Source organism: Nymphaea colorata, chromosome 5 (genome assembly GCF_008831285.2).
Source record: "Nymphaea colorata isolate Beijing-Zhang1983 chromosome 5, ASM883128v2, whole genome shotgun sequence".
Classification (NCBI taxonomy): domain Eukaryota; kingdom Viridiplantae; phylum Streptophyta; class Magnoliopsida; order Nymphaeales; family Nymphaeaceae; genus Nymphaea; species Nymphaea colorata.
The window spans coordinates 19,130,220-19,157,714 of NC_045142.1; the positions used below are offsets into that span (position 1 = coordinate 19,130,220).

Below are 27,495 nucleotides of genomic sequence, written 5' to 3' on the forward strand. Positions count from 1 at the left end.
TCCAATTTCCACTTAACCTTCCATAAGGCAATGCCCCAATATTAGCAATGCAGAACAGTATGCAGGAGTAACATTACAGTAGCCAATATATTTATGCACGAACTCTCTAACCTTGTTGTACTGGACGTGGTCTGCAAGTAGCCTCGGAGAGTTTATTTTGGCATTACATCATTTCTGGTTCGCCCCAATTTGGACACCAACATTATCATGCAGCAGCACACGGAAAATCCCTAACGGAGTTTTAAATTCAGTTTTGGCTGATCCATTTTCCAGGACGACACAGAGATTCATACAAATTCTGCTCAACTGCCCTCCAAGCTTAGGTTCAAGTTGGCAACTAATCCAGTTACACAGAATTAAAGTACGTAGAAGTGACAAGTTACACATGAATGGGCTCTGAACTAGATTCTATGATTAAATACAATATAATCAGTTTCACAAATTTTTTTCTAATGGACATCAATACATGGTAAAGGCCGGTGGAGCAAAAACAAAGGGAAAACCACCTTCAATCATACGTGTTGATAGATGCTTGAAGGGTACTTGTTTCCAGGAAGCCGTCCATGGCCAATAGAACCAGGTAAGGGGCTGGATTCTTCGACTCAATTGATGCAGCGCAATTTTAAGACCAGAAGTCAATCCTGCTTCACTGATAGTCTCTCTGGTGGACCAAAGAAGAAATGTATATCATGAGTCATTATTTTGCATTTCAAACATCCTACACTAGCAAAGTCAATTTTTCCAGAAACTCTGCACAATCAGGAAACTTACTTATCCATTCGTAAGTCACAATCATGGTGGTTCCCCATAATGACATATTGAGAAACCGAGGTCCAAACCCTCGATAAAAGCCTCTCCAACCATCTTCTTTAAGAAGTATATTGGCTGTTTTAACAACCGATGGCCTTCCAACACCATAGTTATCCATGACCTTAACTTCCAAGGAACAATATCAGCAGCAGGACAACCACTCAGACAGGAATCAAAGAACATGTGAACAATTTCAATAGATCAACATAATAGACATATTGTTTAGAACCCTTTTGAATAGAATAAATAGTCACCAGCTCTACCTATCTGTAAACAGAACCAAAAGGAACTTACTCCACCCATAAACAAGCATGTGTAGGGGGGCATGTGCATGTGACTAGAGAAATGAGCAGGAGCATAAATAATTTGTGCATGCCGTACCAACTCATATTTTTGAGCATCTCCTTGAAAAGATGTGATCATGTCAAAAAACTTAAAAACAAAATGAAAGACATAGGCAACATTGAAAATATCTATTTTATTGCCAAAGAACAGAACCTGTTTTTGATGAAAAGATGATGTTTTCAAATTATCAAGCAAATTATTCTCAAGAATGTTATTGTGATATTTTTCTCCTTTTGTAAAAAAATACTTTTAATCTAATTTAGTGTGTTATTTTTAAAACGATCAACATATTTTTAAGAAAATTATACAACACTCTTAACTTCATAGCTTGTCTACCATTTTATATATTTTTTTAATTTTAATTCCCAACATTTTTCCAAGAAAGACAACTTTGCTGACAAATATCAAAAAGAAAACCTTGCTGATATAAATTGAAGTATTGTATTGATGGCTATGCTTAAGAATCTATATAAAATTTATGTTTCTTGTGTATGTTGGTGAAGTCTTAAAAGCTAAAAGGGTTCAGGCTGTTGATTTACGCTCTTACGAACTATACAACCCAAGAACATGACTTTCATGTTGATTTCCATGAGTCTGGATATGAAGCTCACGACTATACAGTTGAACTTGTGGACATGTATTTATGGAAATCAAATTTCAAGGAAGGGAAGGACAGACCAGCATCATATAGGTTCTCGGACCTACACATTTCCCATGTCTCTGTGAAGGGTATGTGCACGTGGATCTTTTTCCATTAACATCTATAACTGGGCTATCCATGCTGTTCAGAATTATTTAAAACCAACTATAGTACGATCCATAACAACCAAGAAATGATACAAAGAATCATCTCCCCTAAACATATAAAGAGGACTTAGAAGGCAACAGTTTTATCCTGATGTGAGAAATAAATTCACTATTCCTTTTTATCAATTGCCAGGCTTTTTGACACAGCTATATGTTTTAAAAACTAGGATATCCAATCCACAATATAGCAAACAATCCTCTCTCTCTCTCTCTCTCTCTCTCTCTCTCTCTCTCTCTCACACACACACACACACACACACACACACACACACACGATGGGCAATCTTGCTGGTGCTTTTACTGGATGGAACCATGGCCTCCGCAAGCATCCAAAACTTCGGAGAATGGTGATTTTATATTCCTTGAATGCAACAATAACCATTTTTTCCCCATAGATGCAGGGTGTGAATGCAAATGCAAGATGGTAGCTACCTGTGGGATCCTGCAATTGGACTCAGATAAACATAGAAAAACACATGCACCTCCCAACTCTTGTTAGGCCAGTAAGCCTCTCACCGAGATGTTAATGTCATTAAACCTTGCGTAGCCTAATCTTTAGGTAAGAGTGTAGATATAAGTATGATTTGGGTCCACAGGGGATCTGACCCATTATTACAAGTAAAGACCCCCCTCCCCCCCAATTTAACTGTGATACTGCCTGTTGATGTGTTTTTGTATGAATGGATCAGCGCCTGGACCCAATCCGACCCGCAGTCCATGTTGAGTCCTATTTAAGTAAACTGTGTAACCCTAATTTAGAAATGAATGAGAATTAAGAGAGAGAGTGACCAGCAGCTAGTGGGTGCCGGAATCATCTCCTATCACCATGGTTTTTTTCCTTGTGCTGAGGGTTTTCCACGTTACGTTTGTGTTCTTTGTGTGTTTTTCTGTTCAACATGGTATCAGAGCCGAACTTTTGAGCTTATCTTCTAGGCGTGAATCCAGTGGTCGCTGGTGTTGATCGTGCGTGAGACCAATTTTTTTTCCGTCAGTTGCCAGCCATCCGCCATTGTCCGCATTTTGGGATTTCCGGCAAATCACCTAGTACGGTATCGTTTTTTTTTTTTTCGTTGTTAGGTTGCTGCACACGGCGCCGTCCTCAACTGCCATCGTTGTCGCTGGGACTCTTTCGCTATCGCCTGACCTGCAGTTGTCCTGCCACTGTTGCCTACGTCTTCCATGTTGTCACATGTTGTTGTGTCGCAGGTTGCCCTTTCTGCTGTCGCTCGTTACCCCTGTTGTGAAGCTCCGAAGTTACCACTGTTGCCTAACTTTGCTACTGTTGTCGTTGCTTGAGAGCACCTAGACTTATTCGCCCACTGTTGTTGTCGCTCATCACCCCTGTTTTGAACCTTCGACGTTGTTGTTGTTGCCTGAACTCCTACAGTTGTTGCTTGAGAGCTTTTACTATTGTCACTTGAGCTCCTGCCATTGTCGCAAGAGCCCCTATTGTTGTCACCTGAGCTCCTGCTGTTGTCGCCTGAGTTCTGTTGCCTTCCCTAGGGTCATCCAGCCTCTTTTGGTGTCGCCTACCCTGAGACTACGTCGTTCGCCTCTGCAATTGCAGTCCCAAGCATTGTGTCGCCTTCCCGCCTCTTCTACTGCACTCTCCTTTGCCATCGCCCAAACCCTTTCGCTCTTCTAGTTCGTTCTTCCCTTTGCCGCCACTTCCTTGCAACTTGTGCAGATCTCTCTGCCGTGGAGCTCTTCCACCGTCGCCCTCTGCCACTACCGCTATTGTTTGTTGTCTAAGTTGTTGTCGTGGTCTGCATCGGCTGCACGTCTCTTTGCTGTCTTTTTTCTGGTTTTTTATAGCAAGATGGAAGATTCGAAGAAAACACTTGTTTATACGGACCAGTTGGATGTCGGGAACCCTAGAACTGAGAACATTCCTGTTCAAGTTACTACCATTTGACGCATCAAGGATAACTATTTGCGTTGGTCTACTGTCGTTACTATGAGAATTGCTGGTTGGGGGCTAATTGCTTATGTCAATGGGAAGAAGACTGAACCACCTGAGGCTAGCCCGGCGTGGACTTGTCGTTTCTTGAGGACAACCAAGTTAAAACATGGATTATCAACTTTGTGTGCTCTGATATCCAACCTCTCATTCTTCGTAAGAGGACTGCCCGAGATACGTGGGTTATCTTGGAACATATGCATGGTCAAAAGAAAAAGAATGTATGTGTGTATCAACTGATAAAAGATGTATATGCTCTATGGCAAGGCCAGCTTTCTGTGGCTGACTTTTATGCAGCAATAAAATCCAAATAGGAGGAACTTGACTACTATTCTGATGTTACTTGGAATTGTCCCCAAGTCTAGATGCGGTATTGGGCCAAGGAATGGAAGAACAAGATGTTAATGTTCTTGGTTTGGTTGAATGACGATTTCAAAGGCTTAGAAGTCAAATCCTTAATTCAAAAGATATGTCCAGCATGAAGATGTCTATTCTCACATTGAGACTAAAGAACAGCGACGTCTTGTTATGACAGGGAGGGGGCTCGTTCCTCATGCAATGAGTGATCCACCCTTGTTAGCCGAGCTCCTATTGGGGGCTCCCCGACCCTCTCGAAAGTGTACTCACTGCAAGAAATTTGGTCATACCATTGAGTTTTGTTGGGATCTTCATCATGAGAAGAAAAATAGTCGTGGAAGAGTTTATAGTGGAAAGACGTCTATCTCTGAAATTGCAAATCCAGATGGGAGGAAACCAACAATCTCAGCCGACCAGATCCGTGAGCTTCGTGCATACCTGAGCCGCATTGATACTAGTCAGGCTGAGTCATCAAATGATGTGAAAGTCAATCGCAACCTTGCAATATCTAGTGAAAAAGATAATTCTTGTGTAAGAGAGTGGATTGTTGATAGTAGTGCTACGCACCATATGACTGGGAATTCTAAGGTTTTTCGTGAATATAAGCTCTCTTCTGGGAAGGATTGGGTTTCTCTTGTCGATAGTTCATCTATCTTCGTAGCTAGGAAAGGGAGCCTCCCACTATTAAACAAGTTCTTGGTTCATAATGCCTTACATGTTCCTGATCTTCCCTTAGTATCGATTACCCATGTGTGTTGCTACAGCTCTCATGACGGTAGTTAACAAGACGAAGAAGAGTAGAGAGGACTTCTTTCAGCTTGTCTTGCATTGACATGAGAGACTCAGACATCTTCCATTCATAGTGCTTAGACAACGGTTTCCTGACTTATTTTTCAGTCTAGATATGACCATGTTATCTTGTGATGTATGTCATCTAGCAAAACATGTTAGGGCTTCGTACCTTGTTTCTATATGTTGTTCTAATAAAGTATTTGCTTTCATCCATTCGGACGTGTGGGGGCCTTCGGGAATTCCCTCTTGCCATGGTTTTCAGTACTTTATTACATTATAGATGATTACTCTCATAACACCTTTGTGTACTTGCTGAAGGACCGTAATGAAGTGCCCAATGTCATTGAGACCATCATCCTTGTGGAAACTCAGTTTTGAGCTTCTGTCCAGAACTTCCACTCTGACAATGCACATGAGTATATGTTGAAACTAACAATTCTCATTGTAGAAACGGTAAAAGCGAGAAGAACAACTGATGTAACGGGGAAAACCCTCAACAAGAGAGAAAAAAAACCACGGGTGAGGAGGTCGGTGCTCACTAGCCACCAGACACTCTCTCTCTTAAAACTTCATTAACTCTCAGAAATTAGGGTTACAAGTCTTTAAGTAAGGCCCAACAAGGACTACAAACTGGATCGGGTCTGGACCCAGACCCGGTCCTATGACCCTTCTTTACATGCTTCAACACCCCTCCTCAAGTTGGGCATACATATCAAACATGCCCAACTTGGATACATTTCTCTCAAAAGAGGTTGAAGATAAAGCTTTAGTCAGAACATCAGCGGTTTGGTCTTTAGACTTCATGTAAGGTAAGATTAACTCTTTAGCATCAATCCTCTCACGGATAAAGTGGCGATCAATCTCAACATGCTTTGTTCAGTCATACTACAGAGTTCTTGGCTAGGTTGATTGTGGACTTATTGTCACAATACATCTTCATAAGTCCTCCAATTTCTATCCCAATATCAGCTAGTAATATTTTCAGTTATAGTAACTCTGACACTCTCATAGCAATAACTCTATACTCAGCCTCTGCACTAGATCGAGAACACACATCTTGCCTCTTGCTTCTCCAGATAACAAGGTTTCCTCCCAAGTAGACACAGTACCCTGAGGTAGGCCTTCTAGTATCAGCACAACCTGCCCAGTCAGCATCGGAATACCCTTCGATCTCAACAGGCTCCTGTTTCACATATAAGAGCCCCTTGTCAAGATTCCTCTTCAAGTAGCACAATATTCTGTCCACAGCCTTCAAGTGTCAGTAGGGGCATGCATGAATTGACTCAGTACATTCACAGCAAAAGTGACATCTGGTCGAGTGAGGGTAAGATAAATCAACTTCCCAACAAGACATTGATATCTTCCTTTGGCTTCTTCACAGAGCAACTCCCCATCTCTAAGGCTCAACTTGTGCCCAGCATCAAGAAGAGTAGAAGCTGGTCTACACCCCAGCTTACCGGTCTCCTCCAACAGATCTAGTGTGTATTTCCGTTGATTTAACACAAGGCCGGTACTGGACCTAGCAATCTCAATACCAAGAAAGCACCTCAGTTTACCAAGATCCTTGAGATCAAATTCGGCAGCCAGCAACACTTTTAGCTTTGTAATCTCATCCTTATCATCACCTGTAACAATCAGGTCATCCACATAGACAAGTAACAGAGTGACTTTCCCTTCTTTCCTCTTCACAAACAGAGTGTGGTCTCCATTCCCTTGATTGTAGCCATGATGTTGTATTACTCGTCTGAGTCGTTTGAACCATGCTTTGGGCGATTGCTTGAGGCCATATAAAGCCTTTTTTAGTTTACAGCATTTTTCTGGTTCTTCATATCCTGGGGGCATACGCATATACACCTCCTCTTCGAGATCGCCATTGAGAAATGCATTCTTAACATCCGGTTGGTACATCCTCCACTCCTTCATCACAGCTAGGAAAATAACAACTCTAACTGTCTTCATTTTCGCAACTGGAGCAAATGTTTCCAAGTAATCAATCCCATATTTCTGACTAAACCCCTTGGCCACAAAACGAGCTTTGTATCTCTCAACACTTCCATCTGGTTTGTATTTGATGGTGTAGACCCACTTGGATCCAACCAAGTGAGTTGCCTCAGGGATCTTTACAACTTTCCATGTCATGTTTTTTCTCATGGCTTCCATTTCTTCTTGCATCGCATCAACCCACTTGGAATCACCTTGAGCTTCAGCAACAGTCCTGTGAATCACATCCAAAGAAAGAGAAGATATAAAACACTTATAATTCTTGCTCGGTCTAGAATAAGATACAAAATTACCAATCGGGTGTTGAGTACATGACCTAACACCCTTTCTCAAAGCAATGAGAAGATCTTCATTTTCAGCCTCATCCTGAGTCTTCAAAGCATGACTTGGTTCATCCAGGGGAGGACTAACATTGGGATTGGAAGTAGACTTCGCACCACCAGTCACTTCATCTGTACGAACACCTCGTCTAGAGTAGACCTTTCCAAACAAGTGATGGCCTTTTCTCTCAGTCCCGGTGGAACACCCTTCCTCCCTCTCATGTTGATCAACAACTGTGAGAGGTTCTGAATACCCTTCCTCCCTCTCATGTTCACCAACACCTATGAGAGGTTCTTCTCGTTTGTAATCCAAAAAAATCTGTAAATCGAACCTCCTGACTCTGAGAATACTCTTCTCTAGACACAGACTTCTCCCCCTGAAAAGGATTCTCACATAAGTAAGAGGCATGTTCCAAAAAGGTAACATCCTTTGTAACATAAACTCGACCAGTGGTAGGATCAAGGCATCTGGACCCTTTCTGAATAGGAGAATACCCAACAAAAACACTCTTAATGGATCGTGGATCAAGTTTTTTAACATGGTGACTGTGATCATGAATAAAACACACACAGCCAACGACTCGAGGGGGGAGGAGAAAAGGTTGACGACTTCCCGGAAGTAAAGAATGGGGAGTCCGTCCATTCAACACATGACTAGGCATGCGATTGATCAGATATGCACTAGTGAGAACAGCATCACCCCAATAGTGTTTGAGAAGATTTCTCTGAAACAAGAGGGCCCTGGTGACATTAAGTAACTGACGATTTTTCCTCTGAGCCACCCTGTTTTGTGGAGGGGTATAACTGCAAGACGTCTCATGAACAATCCCCCTTTTTTGAAAGAATTCCTCAACAGATTGACACATAAACTCATGTGCATTATCAGACCGAAAAGTCTTAACAGCTCCACCATATTGAGTTTCCACTAGCATAATGAATATCTCTATGACATGAGACACCTCACTACGGTCTTTTAACAAGTATGCAAAGGTGGTTCTGGAGAAGTCATCAATAAAGGTTATAAAATACTGAAAACATTGACGAGTATGAATTCCCAAGGCCCCCACACATCAGAGTGAATCAAAGAAAACGCTTCATTAACACAACTAGTAGAAATAGGGTACGAAGCCCTAACATGGTTGGCAAATTGACATACATCATAAGAAATCATAGATAAGTTCAAACTGGAACACAAGTTGGGAAACAACTGTTTTAAAATCCCAAAAGGTATGTGCCCAAGCCGTTCATGCCAATACAAAAAAGACTGAAGACAATCTTCTCTTCTCTTTTCTGTCTTGCTGATCGCTGCCATAAGAGTTGTGGCCACGCGAATGGAAAGTCGGTATAATCATTCAGACGCCAAACCAATCCCAATCATCTTCCCTATCACCAAGTCCTGCAAAACACAACGATTTGCAGAAAAAATGAGTTCACAATTCAACTTTTTAGTAAGTTTACTAACTGACAAGAGATTTAAGGGAAGTTGAGGAACATGTAATGCTCCTTGCACATGAAATTTGTTCAACAAGAACAGACTTCCTTTTCCTGCCACAAAGGTGGAGGAATCATCTGCAAGATAGACACGTGTCTTTCCAGATGACAGCTTATACTCATGAAACAACTTAGGGTTACCCGTCATATGGTGAGTAGCACAACTGTCAACAATCCATTCTTCCACACAAGAGTTACCTTTATCTCCTAAAGCAGCAAGAGCATGGTTAGCCTTCGTATCATCTGATGTCTCGACCTGATTGACATCAATCTGACTTAAATAAGCCCGAAGTTCACGAATCTGGTCTTGAGGACAGTTTCAAGTATCATCTAAATGGTAGTCAAGATCCTCCCATTTGGATTTTAGTGCGGCATAGAAATCTGCGACCGAAAGATCCCCTTGCCTCAGAGCATACACATCCTTCATCAGTTGATACACACGAACCTTCCACTTCTTCTGGCCATACATTTGTTCCAAAATAATCCACATATCCCTCGCAGTCTTCTTACGAAGAATGAGAGATTGAATATCAGATGACACTGAATTTACAAGCCAAGTTTTCACTTAGTTGTCCTCAAGGAACCAAGTATCCCAAGCCATACAATTTGCAACAGGTTCAACCTTGCTCTCATTCACATAGGCAATACGGCCTCGACCAGCTATACCCATAGTGATGGCGGCAGACCACTTAAGATAGTTTTCCTTGGTAAGACAAATGGTAGTGACCTGAACCGGAACACTCTCAGTTCTATAAGCCCCGATTTCAGTCTGATCAGTGTTGACGGTCGAGGAGGAAGACGCTGTCATGATCACGAACCAGTTGGCAACAACAAAAAAGAAGGCATCGACATCAACAGAGGGCACCGACGGCAGCAAGGAATACCGGCGGCAGCAAGGGCAACCAGTGGCACCGGAGCAACAGCAGGTGGCGACACTACGGGAGCAGGGCTGGCCATCGTGTTTCTGTGCCTCTGTTTTTCGGGACACTACGGGACTGATGATGAAGGCAAGACGACAATCAGCAATGAAGGCAGTGCAAGCGGAGCAGGGTTGTGCGGAGCGGGCGACAGTGGGCAGGGCTTTGCTGACGGAGAACCTATGACAAAGGCGACAACTGAAGAGCGCAGAAAAGCACAGACGGCGCTAATGAACACAGCGACACTGCAAGATGCTGTCGCATGGAACCAGCATGGAACACGACAACGTCGGGCGAGGACAGACGCGACAGCATCGGGCGAAGGAGAACGTCGAGCGTGAGATGGGCTGCAGCCAGAAACCAACGGCAAAGAGCAACCGAAATCGGTGGCAACAGTGTCACAGAGACGCAGATGGTGGCAACAGCAGGAGGCGGTGGGAACAGGCGTGGCATAGGTTCCTTCAGCGACAGCAGCGGAGGAGCTCCACGGTAGACTCCACCGAGTGTTGACGACTGCAGAGAAGGCGAGCGGCAGTCTCGGGCGATGCTCGCAGAAGGTGCACCGTCGGGCACAGCAACCTTCGTCGGGGTCCACCGGAACTCCACGGAGACAGAAATCTTTCACCAAACAGAGTCGAGGATTCTTTGTCAAATCTGAACAGTGATCTCAGAAACTGTTTGGCTCTGATACCATGTAGAAACGGTAAAAGTGAGAAGAACAACAAATGTAACGTGGAAAACCCTCAACAAGAGGGAGAAAAAACCACGGGTGAGGAGGTCGGTGCTCACTAGCCGCCAGACACTCTCTCTCTCTTAAAACTTCATTAACTCTCAAAAATTAGGGTTACAAGTCTTTAAGTAAGGCCCAACAAGGACTACAAACTGGATCGGGTCTGGACCCAGACCCGGTCCTATGACCCTTCTTTCAATGCTTCAACACTCATAATTTGATTTGTTACTTAGACAAACAAATGACAAACAACCTACAATTACATCATAACAAAACCTTGACTATCAAGCGATTAAGGTTTCCAAAATTTATTGAAACCAAAAACATGCTTTAACAAGTGATAGTAAAAACCATAGCCACAAATGTCATTCTCGGGTCTAAAACTTTTTGGCGAAGTTATTTTTTTAGGAAAATCTCGGAGATTTAAAATAAAATACAAATAAAAAATGAGAAACTAATAAAAAAGACACTAAAATTCACCTAGTTACAATGATAAAAATGATTAACTAATAAGCATTGTATTGCATCTGCGAGGTCACACTAAATACCTAAAACAAGAATAAATAAAACAAGGAAACAAAGCTTGAAAAAAAATGAAAACAAAAATGAAATTTTTAAATTTTTTTCAAAAATATCATGATCTTTCCCTTTTTTTCATTTTTCGTTAATATCATGATATTTTCGCAAACATCCCGATCTTTGTGCCTATGGTAAAAACATATGTTTGATAGATTAAGTCAAAATCATGTCCACCACTCAAAAGTATGGCTTTTAGGCACCTAGATTTGTTTAAGACATAAGCTGAGAGATACCAATTGCCCGTGTTTGTATACGTATAATAGAGAAGTCACAAACAGCTTATATCCCAGAAAAATATCAGCACCTACAGAACATACTTTGACATGATTTTTTGACCTAATTGAAACATATAAATGTCTTAATCATCTCTTCCTTGTTATGAACCACATTATGGTTCAATAGAAGTCAAAAAGACAAAAAGCTTGAATGTTTGGCCGCCAAACTTTTGGCATAATATAAGATATTCAGTTTGCTAGTGTACAAAACACGGTTGATCCACAAAAAAATGAACAGCCTACATCATATGATTCATAACTTGATGATCAAAGAATCAAGTTCTCTTAGAAAAAAGTATTAAAACCAGAACATGGCTTCTAACAAGAGATAGCAAATACATATATTTGCATAGATTAAGTCAAAGTGTGGCTTTCTAGGTGCCTAGATTTGTCTCAGAAATGGGCGGTCTAGGAGATACCAATTGCTCATGTGTGTATATGTACAACAGAGAAGTCTGAAACAGTTTACATCCCAGAAAAATATTGACACTCGAAAAAACATATTTTGACATTATTTTGACATAATTTCTAGATGCATAGATACCTTTATCATCTCCTCCCCGTTAATACTTTAGTTTGAATAAAATTCAGAGGATTTTTTGCTATCAAGCTTTTGGCATAATATGAGATTCAATTTGCTTGCATAAAAAACACCTTTATCAGTAAACTGTCATTTTTAATATAGTTGGCTGATTAAATCAATTAGAACATTATAGCTACGAAGTTAAATTAAATAGATAAAGCATTTCAAAGCCATAAAAAAGAGGTGTCTGGGATATGAACTTTCCTGTATAAGTGTGTATGCAGTAGTAAAGTTAAGCATGTGTATATTTATCATGCATTCTGTATAGATGTGGACATACACAGAAAAATAACAACTATAATGATAATAACACTAATATGAAGAAAAATTATTGTATTATTATTATCATTATTATTCATTGATATTGAGAGTGACCAGCTTGAATAACTCAGTCTATCTCTGCGTTGGCATGGTTGAATGTGAAAATGGAAACATGTAAACGTTCTGACTTGGAAAGGATTGAAGTTGGACAACTTGGACAAGTTCCGATTTAGGTTGCCAAGTTTGCCACTATGCAAAGATACTACAAATTGTTTCTTCAGCTAAGGCACTTAATCAGTCACATAAAATAAAGCAAAAGAAGCACCTGAAGCCTTGTCTTTATCGTATCCAATGGAGTTGTAAGAACTGATGAGCAGGCACCAGCCATTGTTCCTGCTGCTGCCTGAACTGTGACCATCTCTAAATGAGATGGGCTTTTCCCTCCATCATTTTGGTACCCCAAGCTCCTAAATCAGGTTATGTAAACAGATAATAATGTCAACCAGAATACTTCTAAGGAGGGATCCAAAATAGAAAACTGACAACCATGAAACCAGAAGATACCTCCAGATGACATGTTGTGCCGCGCCATACGCACCCCACCATAATGCTGATGCAGGAGAGTAGGTAACAATTGTCATTCCAAAACCTCTATATAATCCACGGAAGCCCTCAGCATTCAGCACTTTTCGGATAACATCAAATGGACCACTACATGGTATGGTTCCAGGAAGTCCTTGCACCATTAGTCGCTGGCAAACCTGCAAAATATTAAATCCAGGAAGCAAGTGCATCAAATTTATAAGTGATGGACGAAAGACCTGCACAAAACAGAAAGAAAAGAAAGATTTTGATAGTTAACCATGTCTAGGAAAAATACAAACTACCCATTCATGAATTTTTTTCATTCCAGGATTTAAATAATATAAGAAACACTTACTCTTTCAAGGTTTAACACTACATCAGAAAAGCATGTGTAGAAGAGCTATTTATTCAACAAAACTTTCAAAGGAAACAAGTGCCAGCAGAGCATTTCTTTCAACAAACTTCCCAATGAGGCAAACTCATCAGTCCAGAATCTACTTGTGCTTGGTCCCCCAGACCCAGAGGAACAATAGGGGAAAACCCAAGAAGATTGGAAAGCTAAAAGCCTAAAATGCTTCACCAAGTGATTTAATCCAAGCTGTCGGAACATGCACAGATTTAACAACTGCATAGTAACACCTGGAGCCACTCATTTAGAGCCAAAGCATCGGAGAACCTAACTGATTTTACCAGAAAAATTCTAGGAAACACATGATTGCATAATTTATTACTACTTTTCATATATCTCTTAACTTTTGAATTCTCAAGATTTTATTGAGAACCAGAGAACTATATTTGTTGATATTATGATAGCTTGTGAATTAATTGCTAATGTTGTTGTTTTTGGATAATTTTTGCATCATATATATATATATATATATATATATACCCCTGCCGTATGTGCACCCAAGTTTTTCTATATATATATATACATATACCCCTGCTGTATGTGCACCCAAGTTTTTCTCGAACCGCTGACCCACGTCCATACCTGTGTGACAGCTCCCACTCCTTTTTAAAGGAGAAAAGGAAAAGGATGAGCTCTCCTTAGAGCTCCAGCCTAGAGAGACATGTGTCTCTTCTCCCTCTTGTTCCTCAACTTCACTTTCTTCTTCAACACCTTCAACTTATTTTGTGTGGTTCAGAAAAAAAAAAAAAAAAAAAAAGGTATATTGTCTTCCCTTTGGTTTTGGTTACAGCCCATGCTTACTTTAGGACCAGCGCTCTTGGCTTCATTCTCCATAATGCCACTTTCTTCTTGAATTTGGGACAATCTAAGCTTTTTATGTCCCAGTTCTTGCCAAAATGACAAAAAATGTTTCTTCTTCCTCCCTCAGTTTTGTTTGTTCTAAGAGTATGGAGGTCTACATGTCATCACATAGTCATCGGGTCTTGAGACAGAAAAAATGTTTTTAACTTTTTTCACCATATGTAGACATGTTTCTTCTTGGCATACTTGAGGAGTTTCCTCGAAAAAATGCATTGAGAATCTATAAATGATTGAAGTCCTAACTTGTTCTGTTCAATATTGGAGGAAGAAAGGGACGTGAGAGAGAGAGAGAGAGAGAGAGGAAACTTTCAGATTGCATTCACGTAACTCTAATCTCATATTAAAAGAGATTAGGGTGTTGACTACATATTTACAATTTCAGTCCACTAAAATATAAGAAAACAATAAGTAGAGCCTTGTCCACTTTCTAATATTTCAAAAAGACTCAAATTGACTCTAAAAAACTTTAACACTCCTCATGCGCAGCTTGTTACATGCTCTCAAGAAACCTCCAATGGGAAGCGCCATAGTAAACATATCAGATGCTTGATCTTCAGAGGAAACGTGGATATTGCTAATGACTCCTTGTACCAAGTCTCGAACATAATGGCAATCCACTTCAATGTGTTTCGTCCTTTCATAAAAGACAGGTTATTTGCAATGTAGGTAGTTGCTTTGTTATCACAATACATCTTCATAGGAAGTTTCACTGAAATTTCCAATTCTAGAAGCACTGATTTGACCCATGACATTTCAGCCGCCGTTTGAGCCATAGCTCTATATTCAGACTCAGCACTCGATCTAGCAACCACATTCGGTTTCTTGCTCCTCCAAGGAATAAGATTCCCGCCAATAAAGATGCAAAAACCTGTAGTAGATCTCCTATCATTTACTAACCCTGCATAATCAGCATCACTATATGCTTCTATGTTCACATATTCTCCTTTTTTGAACCATAACCCCTTTCTTGGGGCTGATTTCAAGTATTTTATCGCCATTAAAGCAGCCTCCCAATGAACTTTCCGAGGTTTCTCCATGAATTGACTAAGCTTATTTATAGCAAAGCTGATGTCTGGACGAGCAATGGTCAAATATAAAAGTTTCCTTATCAAAGATCTGTAAGAACGAGAGTCAACAGCCTCTGATTCATCATCATGCATATGAATTCGAGGATTCATAGGAAGTGTAGCAGGTTTGGCTCTCAATAACCCAGTTTCCTTGCAGAAGATCAAGAACATATTTCCTTTGAGACATCACAATCCCTTTACTACTACGAGCCACTTCAATACCAAGGAAATATCGAAGTTGACCAAGATCTTTTGTGACAAAGTGTTTCTGTAAGAACTCCTTTATCTGAGCTATCTCTTGAGTACTTTCTCCAGTGAGAACAATATCATCAACATATACAATCAATATCACTATATCAAAAGTCCCTCGCTTGATAAACAACGAGTGATCAAGCTGGGATCTTTGAAATCCACATTTAGAGACAACCTCACTTAGCTTATGAAACCATGCACGGGGACTTTGTTTAAGTCCATAGATAGCCTTTTTTAGTTTGCATACCTTAGAACACTCCCCCTGTCGTTCAAAACGAGGTGGTTGTTGCATATAGATTGTTTCAGAGAGATCACCATATAAAAATGCATTTTTCACATCAAGCTGAAAAAGGGGTCAATCCTACTGAATTGCGAGAGATATAATTAGGCAAATAGTACATAACCGTGCCACAGGCGAAAACGACTCGAAGAAGTCCACCCCATAAGTCTGGGTGTAGCCTTTAGCCACACGACGAGCTTTGAATCGCTCTACAGACCCATCAGAATGATATTTGATTGTGAATACCCATTTGGAACGGACAACATCACAATCTGCACAATGAGTCGAGCCAACTCGGGCTCGACTCGAACTCGCTCGAAAAAGCTCGGCTCGAGCTCGACTCATTTATAAACGAGTCGAGTTCAAGCTGAAAGTTAAACTCGTATCAATAAACGAGTCGAGTTCGAGTTGCAAGAACTCGACTCGTTTAAACTCAACTCGACTCGTTATATTAAATCGATTAAATTGGATAAACAGGATCGTGAAACCGGTTCACCGGTTTAGGGTAAAAACTTTTTTCTCTTCCCATTCGGTCTTCACTCTTTCTTCTTTTTGTTCACTCTTCCTTCTTCCCGTCTGCTCTCTCCCTTGTTGTCTTCCCTCTTCCGTCGACCACGACCTAAGGCCACTTGCTGTCTTCCAACTGCTCTCTCTCTTCCGTTGCTGCTGCCTTCTCTTGTCGGCCGCCGCTACTTCCTCAGACACATCCGTCGCCTTTCCCCTTCTCTCGTTATTGCTGCCTCAAACGCATTAGTGGTCCCTCTCGCTCTTGCTGCACCTCCTGCTCCTGCCTTCACACCAGCTACCCCTTCGGCCTTCCTTTTTTCTTCTCCATGTTGTTCTTCTTCTTCTTCCTCCTCCCAATTGATTTTGCCCAAATGAAACCCGCCAGAAATCAGACGCATCCGTCGCCTTTCCCCTTCTCTCGCTGCTGCTGCCTCAGACGCCATCAACGCACGCATTCACTGCTCTTGAGGGATTGTTTGCTACCTCCTCCTTTCCCCTTCCACAAGGTTTACAGGTCTTCTCGCTCTCCTTCTCTTTCTCTCTACTGCTTCGTGGCATAGCCCCTTCTTCTTCTGTGAGTTTTTTCGAGTTTTTTGTTGAACTATGTTGCATTGATGATGTATGTGACAAAATAAAGGGTATGATTATGTGTTTGATTACAACGAGAAATAGGTTTTCCTGTTCACATGCAGAGAAGTAGATGGTTGAAAAACACACAGATGCAAGAAACGAGTTAATCGAGTTAAAAGGAAGGAGCAAGAAGAGTTTTGTGGCGTAGATGCAGTAAACGAGTTAAGCGAGTCGAGCTCGAGCTTGTGTTAGGCAGCTCGACTCGAGTTCGAGTCGAGTTCGAGCTCGAGCTCTTTGAGCCGAGTCGAGTTCGAGCTCGAGCTGGGCAAACTCGAGCTCGACTCGGCTCGTGTGCAGCCCTAAACAGTAGATCTACCAAGACCCAAGTCTCCCTAGAAAAAAGAGCATTCATTTTTCATGCACAGCGTGCTTCCATCGTGAATCTAATAAAGTTTGGTGGTGAGAGGTCGGAATAGTATGACTAGCCATAGCTCGATCAAACTGCACCAAACTTGTGCTCAAATGATCCATAGAAACCGAGTTAGAAATCGGATGCCTTGTGCACTGTCGCTGGCCCTTGCAAATAGCAATAGGAGATCATCTGCAGAATAGTCATCATTTCTTCCTGAGTCAGTCTTATCATTAGAAATTACCTCATGAGAATACGTTGGTGGGCGGTTAGGAGAGGGACCTTGACACTGGGTATAGACTATTGGAGTCAAAAAAACGATCACCTGACAATGGTGGAGAGGACGGGATCGACTCAAGTGACACTGGGGGATTAGAAAAAGGAACAGACGCAGGAAGCTCAGACACAGTGGTACTTGGAGCGGAAAAATAAGGACGAGACTCAAAGAATGTAACATCTGCACTGACAATCTCTTTCTTGGTATGGGGATCAAAGCATCGATAGCCTTTTTGATTGGCAGAATATCCAATGAACATACATTTGACAGCTTGGGCAGCAAGTTTGTTTTTGTTTGGGCCCAAGATGTGTGCAAAACAAGTGCATCCAAATACTTTGGGAGGTATATGAAATAATGGTCGATCTGGATATAGTATTTGAATGGGGATGCGTTCTTGGATGGCAGACGAGGGCAATCTGTTGGTGAGATAACATGCGGTAAGAATAGCATCACCCCAAAAATAGGCAGGCATATGAGTGTGCAACATGAGGGTACGGGCCACATTTAGAAGTTGTCGTTGTTTGCGTTCAGGAACACCATTTTGTTGGGATGTGTGGGGACATGTATATTGTGGTCGAATCCCATGATTGGCATAAAATTAGAGTAGAACTGAAGATTTAAATTCAAGAGCATTATCAGTGCGAATATTTTTTACAACACCAAACTGAATTTTTATTTCATTGACAAATTTCTGAAGAATATAGATGACTTCAAACCTGTCCCGTAACAAAAATACTCAACTGACTCTAGTAAAATCATCAACCAAGACAAGGAAATACCAGAAACGTGAACGACAGGAAACACGACGTGGACCCCAAACATCAACATGCAGAAGATCAAAGGGACTTTGACTCGATGGACTCTGACTTGAAGGGAAACTACTACGTGTATGCTTGCCTAACTGGCATGCATCACATAAGAATGACTGACGCAGGAATATATGGAAAAATGTGACGAAGCTTGGACACAAAAGGATGACCCAGTCTGAGATGCCAATGCAAAGAAGAAGGCTTCGACGTGAAAGAGGATGCAGCAACATCTACAGGGACAGAGAGAAAATAGAGCCCCTCCCTTTCATGGCCGCCACCAATCATCTTCCCAATTTGTAAATCCTGAAAAGAACATGAACCAAGATCAAAAATGACTCTACACTGTAAATTTTTAGCCAATCGCTTAACAAATAACAGGTTAACAGGAAATTGAGGAGCATATAGCACGTGTAATGGTGCCAAAAGGTGTGAGATAGATATCACTATGGATCAGAATAGGGGACAACTTGCCATCAGCCAACCTGACGTGCTGTGGTGTAGTGAACCTGGTAAATGATAAAAACATCTGTGGCTGATTACAACAATGCCTAGATGCTCCTGAGTAAATCATCCAAATCATACTTGGGCCACTGGTAAGGGCACCAACAGAGAGAACCGAGTCTATAGCACCTATGCTGGTTGAGGCAGGAGTAGATTTCTGAGCAAGAACCAGATCATATTATTTCTTGCTTAAGTTGAGATAATACGATGGAGATATAGGAGAACAGGTAGGAGACTCAACCATAGCATGTGTAGACTGTGACAAAGTTGCAGTAGATGAAGAAGACCCTTCTGACCTACTACCGTCAGCCATAAAAAAAATTGTACTTGAACACACAGACCACAACCAAATGATGTGCATCAGGTTGAACACAAACACAAAAATAGCAGACTATTTTCAGACATTGAAAGCAGGCAACACTTTCAGATGTCGATAATAGGCAGCAAACAAGCACAGGTTTGACAGCAAAGAAAAAAAAAATTGTCTCACTTCAACACTGCAGAGAAAAGACTGAAACTTGCTACCACGACATACCTTTGCCTGTGGAAATCCACCAAGCACCACACGACTAGACAGATCTGAACGTCTAAGAACTTCTTCCAAGGCAACAAAGGTCAGATCTGATGACTGAAACTTCTTCACCCAACGACAAAAGACTGCTGCTACTCCATTAGCAGTAGCTCACACCTCACAAAGCCTCACTTTACTGATTTCACATTCACGATTTGCAAATATTGCTCCTCAAGTCAAACTGCATCTTCAACCAGCAACATGACTCCACACACAACAACATCTCACGTCACACTATACCCACAACCAGCAGATTAACTCTGCCCCACACGACCTTATGCAGCGACAACAAAAAAAAAGGCAGATCTGATGTATCACGTCACAGATTGTCTTCCACAGCAGAAAAAAAATCAGATCTCTTTAGGGCAGATTTGATACATAACGTCATAGGTTTTCTTCCACGGCAGCAGAAAATCAGATCTGAGCGACATAGATATTCTTCCACGGCAACAAAAACTCATATCTGATACATCCTGATCAGATCCACCATCTTCTTTCAGGCAGCAACTTCATCAACGTTTCTCTGTCTTCCACGGCAATAGCAACACAAGGGTGCTGATCACGTTTCTACATGTTAAACGTGATTAGCCCCTTTCCACCAAACAATCAACTTGCTTGTTTTGTACGTGATTAGCCTCATTCCACCAAACAATCAACTTGCTTGTTTTGTAAACAACAGAAACCCTAGGCGTGAAACCCTAGATCGCACAGCCCTAGGTCTGTTGCTCTGATACCATGTTCAATATTGGAGGAAGAAAGGGACATGAGAGAGAGAGAGAGAGAGAGAGAGAAAACTTTCATATTGCATTCACGTAACCTTAATCTCATATTAAAAGAGATTAGGGTGTTGACTACATATTTACAATTTCAGTCCACTAAAATATAAGAAAACAATAAGTAGACCCTTGAACACTTTCTAATATTTCACAAAGACTCAAATTGACTCTAGAAAACTTTAACATGTTCAAACTTCGATCTTAGGCCAAAAAGAAAAATATAGAGATTTTTCTTTATTTTGTTTGATGGGTTTAACCTTCCCATTTGGCACCACTTACAAACCCCAAAATCTTTTGCTATGAAAATGTTTCTTCATAGTACCGGGCTGCATCATGTAATTGGAATCATTTGGATTGAATGAGATAACAAGCATGGGTTCCATTTCAGCCATTTTGAATCACACTTACGGAAGAAGAATCTTATCAGAACCTTCTTTATAAAACTCTTAAAGAATCAAAGTGTTAGCCACCGCCTGCTAACTTCCACCTGCTATCAGAAATACTCACCCAAACACACACTGCCCTAACTTAGTTAGATTGACCCTCATCAGAGGAAATTCTCTGTTACATCAATAACCCCCTTGCACCCTCCCAATTCCGTTATTTAAAGACATTTTTCTGGGTCAGCCCAGTAGACCCAATCCAGACCCGATTCTACAACCGAAACCTGGACACTAACACAAAGAATCAAGATGATCACAGACTTACAAATGCAGCAACAAGGCTATCCGCAGCAAGCATGCAGCCCTTAGTAGCCAAGATTTAATCGTATGTAATGAAATAGAAACCAGCAAAATTCTAGAAGAACACAAGGTTCAAAGAAAGATCCTAATCACAAACTACTAGAGCACGAACGAGCCTAGTCACAAAAGACTAAACTAAAACACTCTAATCTCACATTTGAAATACTAAAGATAGAATAAAACTCTCGTATTATAACATAATTTAATATGAAACCATGAATTATAATTTGTGTACATCAATGACGTACATATACAACAAAGAGAAATGAGGGAGACACATAGGCTGAAGAAGACAAACCTTTGAAGACCCAAAAGCTAGTTCAGCTGACAGTAGAACTAGCCATTGGGAGCTCAACAGTTTAACAGTCAACCAAAAAAAAAAAAAAGAACAGAACAAAACACACACACACATATATACATATATTATACACAGGAACATACACACACACACACACACACACACACACATACATATATATATATATTACACACAGGAACATACAACAAAAAGATTATATTTCTATCTTTTAGTACATATCAATATATATATATATATATATTACACACAGGAACATACAACAAAATATATTTATATCTTTTAGTACATATCCTATGAGATACTCTGAGATATGGTTTCTATTACTGACATTTAACGCCCTGGTTCATCATATGTACGATGGTGCCCTCATACATACAATATCCAAAATATTGGCAGATAACAAGCATAACATGGTTATCCATTACAGAAACACATTAAAATTATAGCATTTTCGCATCTGTAGCACTGGAACTAATAATGTAGTAACTATATATTTCACATAAACTCATCATTGAAAGAGATCTGGAGATTTCCAATAGATTATTATACAAAGAATGAAATAAGAAAAAAGCTCACCACATCTAAAGGCACAAAATATGCACCTGAAACTAGATTGGACACCAAACCTGCTACACCATTTGCCAAAGCGATCCGGGTTGCCTCAGGCATATCTGAGTCATTGATGGATCTCAATACCAAATTCTTCGAAACTTCAAGGGATGTTAAGTACAACACTCGACCGGGCATTGATCCAATGGCAGCTGTGCCAAAACCTCTGAAAACTCCACGAACCCCATCGTTCTTCAAAATATTTTGAAATAGAGAAAAGCCATGCATGTGATCAAAACCAGAACCAGCAACCTGCAATCTAGTCTTCACAACTGCTATTGGATGAAGAAAGGCTGACTGAATGGTGAAAAGGACAGCGCCAATAACATGAAACCTTGTCTTATCCAACCTATAAATCATGACCAGAAAACAAAATGTAAGTTCATGTATTTTGATTGAATCCCAAGAATCAGAAGCCAAAGTAACTGTCACTGAGAAGGTCATCACATATATCTCATCCTGTGGACAAGTGGGTCAGTTATAAGACTTTCACTTTGGATCCCCAATCCTTTTCTGCAAAAATTCTGAACAAGTAGAACCCAAAATATTTTCCTCATGCTTGCCATGTAAGATGGAGTGAAGCAATGAAATGAAGAGATAACAGCTTTACATAAACGCAAAACATGGAAGATTGTAGGGAGACCATTGAATAAGACATAGTGAAATGAAGACATAGCACTTTTACACAAATGCAAAATATGGAAGATGGTAGGGAAACCATTCGCTAAGATGTAGTTGTCCTAAAATGGGTTCATAAAATAAAATATAGGCCTAATGGAAGCGCAAAGAGGAATAAAGCATTGTCACAAATATTGTTCTCAGGAAAATACCGGCGAGTCTTGGGTATTTTTTGGGAAAAGTTGTTTTGCTCAATAAAACTTAGGAAAAAATCTTGGCAAATTTAGGAAAATAATAAAACCTAAAAAATAAAGAAAATAAAATGGCAAACTAATAATCGCGGAATAAAAAAGCAAAAAAAAAAAAACTGCACAAAAATTGTGAATTCCCATTTTTGCCAAGATTTTCCATTTTCTATTTTTACTAGTTTTTCTCGTGAATATTGCAAGATTTTTTTAAATCTTGCAGTATCTGTGATAGTGGAATAACACAATGCTTGTGTCAAAAGTTCACTCAATAGTGTGGTTTAAACTACGATGAGATATTTCATCATTACTTGTTGATTATTGTTGGTAATTAGACCACATTGATGTAAAAAATTCATTTTGCATGGTACTATAAAAATTGTATATGGTACACCAATTGGAGATGCTCAAGTTGATCCTAATGTTTGTGTATGTAAGACGAAGTAGAACTATTTATTGGTTGAAGCAAGCCTCAAATTCATCGTTGGAAAACTTTTCCCCTAAAAGTTTGAATACATGGTTTATGCATTCATATCGTTGATGATTCTCTGTTTATAGAAAGGAAGGTTGTACAACATTTCTTCTATTTCTGGATGATATGATAATTATAGGGAATTCAAAGGACCATATTCAAGAGATTAAATTTCTCCTCAGCAAACAATTTCAAATGAGAATCTTGCAAAGTTGAAATGTTTTCTTGGAGTTGAGATTGAACAGGGAGAATGAATAAACATAGATATACTCATGATTTGCTTACCAAGAGCAATGGAATACTGCAAGCTTGTGGCCACACAACTCCAATTCATTAGAAGAGCAATAACGATGGGAAGATAATGTAGAGATTGTACAAGATATGTTCCATTCTATGATTCAAGATCTGACTTTTGCCAACTTGGATATACCTTTTGTACTTAACCAATTGATGCAAAACATTCAAGAGCCAAGGACTATTCACATGGAGATTGTGAAGAGCATGTTGAGATATTTAGAAGGCACTATAGAAGATAGTTTGGTGCATAAGAAGAGGAAGAAAAATAAGATGTGTTGACTTTAATGGCATATCCGCATGATAAATAGGACCAGAGATACTGATGAAATCATGTGAAAATCTAGTTATTGTGAATTTGCTGGTGGAAGCCATTGCCACAAATATCATTCTCAGGAAAATATCGGCAAGATTTTTTGGGGTATTTTTCAGCGAAACAGTTCTTTCTCAGCAAAAATCACAGTAAATTAAAAAAATAATAAAAACTCTAAAAGTTAGAAAAGAATAACTAAACGAGAAACTAATAGTCGCAAAAAAAATCACGATATACTCACTGGATATTCATTTTTCCAAGATTTTCCCGATATTTTCATTGTACTTGTTTTTCTCGTAAATATCATGAGATTTTCAAAAAACTAGTGATATATGTGTCAGTGGTTGAAACTTAGTTGCATGGGGCCATAGAAAGCAAAGGGAAGTTGCAAGATCAAGTATGGGGATGAAAAATAATGTAACAGCTTCCATCACATCAGTGCTTGGATTAGACATCTCTTGGTTATACTTGCAAAGTTTTACTTAGCAATGTTAAAAACATAAGGCAGAACCTGGGCAATGCCTATCGAATCTGCCGGATGACTAAAAATTAAAAATCTGCCACTGAAACATAATCACTACAAGAGCATTAGTGACAGTATATGGTGCAGCGATGGGTCATGATGCTTTTAGAAATAACCTATGGTGCTTTTCAACAATGGATCTTTTAGTTTGTAGCCACCCAACAAAATCCAGCAAACATCAGATTATATATGTACAAAGGATAAAGAAAAGCCATCATAGAGCATCTCAAAGAAAAGTATAGAGGCCTATCTGGCATACTATAGATGAAAAGTGGACTGACCGACTTCATTATGGCCTTTACACAAAGGGATATTGTCTAAATCTTGCATTGAAAAGTGAATGAAGACCTATTAGACTACATGAGATATTAGGTCTTGAGCTTGACATGCAATATTCCATTCATTGATGAAAACAATCAATTATGCCCAGGTGACATGAGAAGACATGTGGCTACTTGGAACATGATATCAATGTATTTAGGTATTTTGTAAATAAACTGATTGTTTAGTCATTCATCCTTTATAATTATCTTTTGTTCATTTTTTGTTTTCCATATTGTTTCATTTGATTTTAGGTATGTGGAGGGATAGGTATGGGAGTGATTGCCCAAACCTTAAATTTGCAATTGAAGTCCTCTATCATACATGCAGTCCAAGTGAATATGAAAGGAATTGGAGTGTCTTTCGACAAAGCTACATCAAAAAGAGAACTAGATTGAAGAAGAGGTTGAATAACCTTATTCATGTTTGACATTATATGCAATTGAGACAGACTTAGTAAACTAATATATACTTCTGTTACGAATTAATAAATTAATATATACTTGTTCTATGATATGTGTTAGTTATTTTTTTCACTTGTTTAAACAACAGGAGAAAACATCAACAAGAAAATAAAGAACAAGTTGCTCCTATAAGCACGAAGCACCTTGATGAACTGAATGCATGGGCTGAAGAACTACTGCTATATTCCAAGAGAAAGATGTAGAATAGATCAATATTGAGGAAGAACAATAAATTATGAGGAACCTGCATACATTAAGATGACTTGGAATTTGAAAAGGAAAATGAAGGAAAAAAAAGTGATGATGATGATTATGATAAATGATAATTGGATATTTCATGTTTTGAATAAGTATACTTGTTCATGTCTAAAACTTTAAGTTTCACTGATGCATCATGCATGGAAAACTAATGATTATTAATTTGCTTGCTTTGTCATTCTTACAATGACATGTTTCTCTTGAATTTTCTTTGGGAATGGCATTTTTCTTTATTTTTCTGGCTTTCCATGATTTTTGTATTTTAAAAATTTTTTAAAATTGCAGCTTTTTTTAAGTTAGGTATCCAATTGTTGGTCTGACCCATACAATTATGCACTTTAAAATTTTACTCTGGATACTGCCATAGAAACAATGTCATGGATACCAATTTATTCTAATCATATTTATTGGACACTTTTATAAGAAATGCCTTTCAATATGAAATTTGACAGGTTAAGCTAAATTAAGAGAATTGTGACACAGTCAAAAGAGCAAGCCTCTAATGATGGCCACCTCCAAGCGCTACCCAATGGGTACTGAGAAGAAAGAAAGATTTTGAAACTTCCAATATATGCTCAGGCTATTTACTGTGTGGCCTTGTTTGGATGTCAAATGTGCCAACATTAGGCTCCTAATGATGCAACACGATTAAAACAGAGTCTCATAGTCATCAGTCAGAGGATTCCATGAGCGACAGCAGGTCCTCCAGTAATGGGAGCCCAACTATTGAGAAGCAAGCTTCCTTTAATGTGTGATAGAGTCGAACATGACTACAACAATTAGAGAAAGAATTCAGTAAAAAGTGAAAGAAGAGAAGGATCAGAATGAAAATCTACAGATCGAACTTTTCTTTTCATGAATGAAGTTTTAAGATGAATAAAGTTATTTAGTAGTACTAAAATATAAGATTTTGTTTAATATCTTATATTTTGACAGGTCAAAGTGCCAGCACATAGAGGTTTAGGCCAGCAGTTAATAGTGCTCAAACCATCCGAATTTTTCAGTGTCTCTTCATTTACCTATAGACGTATGGGGACTTTGAAGGCCTTGAAGTTAAGGCACCCTGTTGAGGTGATGAATCTAAAAGAGGAAACGCAAAGAAAATTTTGGAATTTCATAAATTTATATTTTGGTATAATTCATGTCTATAGATATTGGAAATATGCAAGCGCCTTTATAGGATAGGTCGTCATGCCAGGAGCGGGGGTAACAAAAGCACTTCCTGACCAACATCACCAACTATAGAAATCAAAAATGGACAAAAGAGGAGATCATAATTCGTATCCATCATCCATGGTAGAGATATTTCTTTTTCCTTACTTGGCCAGAAAAAAGAAGGTCATGAACTTTGATAGTAGGCAAACAGCATCACACGAGTTTTCCGGTGCTCAAAAACGGGGGAAAATGAAACTAGAATAGCGAATGACGGCAAGCAGTTAAACACAAACATTTCCAAGACAGAGAAGGCAAAGTCAGTTGCTACCGCGTAGAACACACACACACCATAAAACAGCGAAAGAGAGACAGAGAACCTGTCCCAGTTGATGTCCGTCTGCGAGAGATTAAGTTTTGGAGACGCTTCCGCCTCCACCGCCATGCCGCTCCCCAACCCACCAACCACAGTTGCAGCAATTTCTTTCTCCCTCGGTCAACTATTATGGGCCTGTGTCTCTCTATGTAGCACTTCCGAGAAACGGGGAGGTGTCGTCTTCTATTAGAATGGACGCATCATGCTATTCACCGACAGAGTTCAACACCACACTACGTCGGGAGAAGACTGGGTAGGACGATTCCACTCGCCATCGATCCCGCTATTTCTCAGGTTTCGCAGTAGTTGGAAGACAATTCTGCCCCTGATCGCTCGAGTCATCGTGGCTTTGGGGTGCCCAATAACCTCGTTCAAGTGGCACAACGATGTGATGACCAGCTGAAGGAAGCAGAGGCCAGAATGTCGGCTAGTGGCCATTTCAAACTTAGTTAAAGTTTCCAATGAACGCAATATAAATATTTCCATCAGCAACTTTGGTGAGATTTTCTTTTTGTCTGCTCGTATATGGTGTTGATTTTGCATGTTTTTTACATGTTACTCGCCATAGTACTTGACAAAGAAAGTGAAGGAGACGGTAAGGTGCCCTTAGTCTGCCAACATGAAGATGAATCCTCCAAGATCAAGAAGGTGGCCATTGTTGATGAGGACAATGGATGCAAGATCCG

The 27,495-nt window shown here is 39.8% G+C and overlaps 1 protein-coding gene across 1 annotated transcript; it reads right to left on the reverse strand.

Annotated features, from left to right (window-relative positions):
- Positions 1-225: 225 nt before the first annotated feature.
- LOC116253974 (uncharacterized) lies at positions 226-27,195 on the reverse strand. Its single transcript, XM_031628980.2, has 6 exons — positions 26,814-27,195; positions 21,741-22,122; positions 12,793-12,989; positions 12,554-12,695; positions 772-931; positions 226-661 (listed from the first exon to the last, which is right to left on the reverse strand). Exons 1-6 carry the CDS (start codon positions 26,876-26,878, stop codon positions 636-638), a joined length of 972 nt encoding a protein of 323 aa, XP_031484840.1. The 5' UTR covers positions 26,879-27,195; the 3' UTR covers positions 226-635.
- Between the last annotated feature and the right edge of the window lie 300 nt (positions 27,196-27,495).

What these genes read in the sequence shown, in the direction of transcription:
- LOC116253974 (XM_031628980.2), bottom strand. Translation starts at nt 26,878, where the DNA reads ATGGCGGTGGAGGCGGAAGCGTCTCCAAAACTTAATCTCTCGCAGACG. An exon ending in ACGGACATCAACTGGGACAG is followed by an intron (nt 22,123 to 26,813) that starts GTTCTCTGTCTC and finishes CATGATTTATAG; the next exon opens with GTTGGATAAGACAAGGTTTC. An exon ending in ATTTTGTGCCTTTAGATGTG is followed by an intron (nt 12,990 to 21,740) that starts GTGAGCTTTTTT and finishes AATATTTTGCAG; the next exon opens with GTTTGCCAGCGACTAATGGT.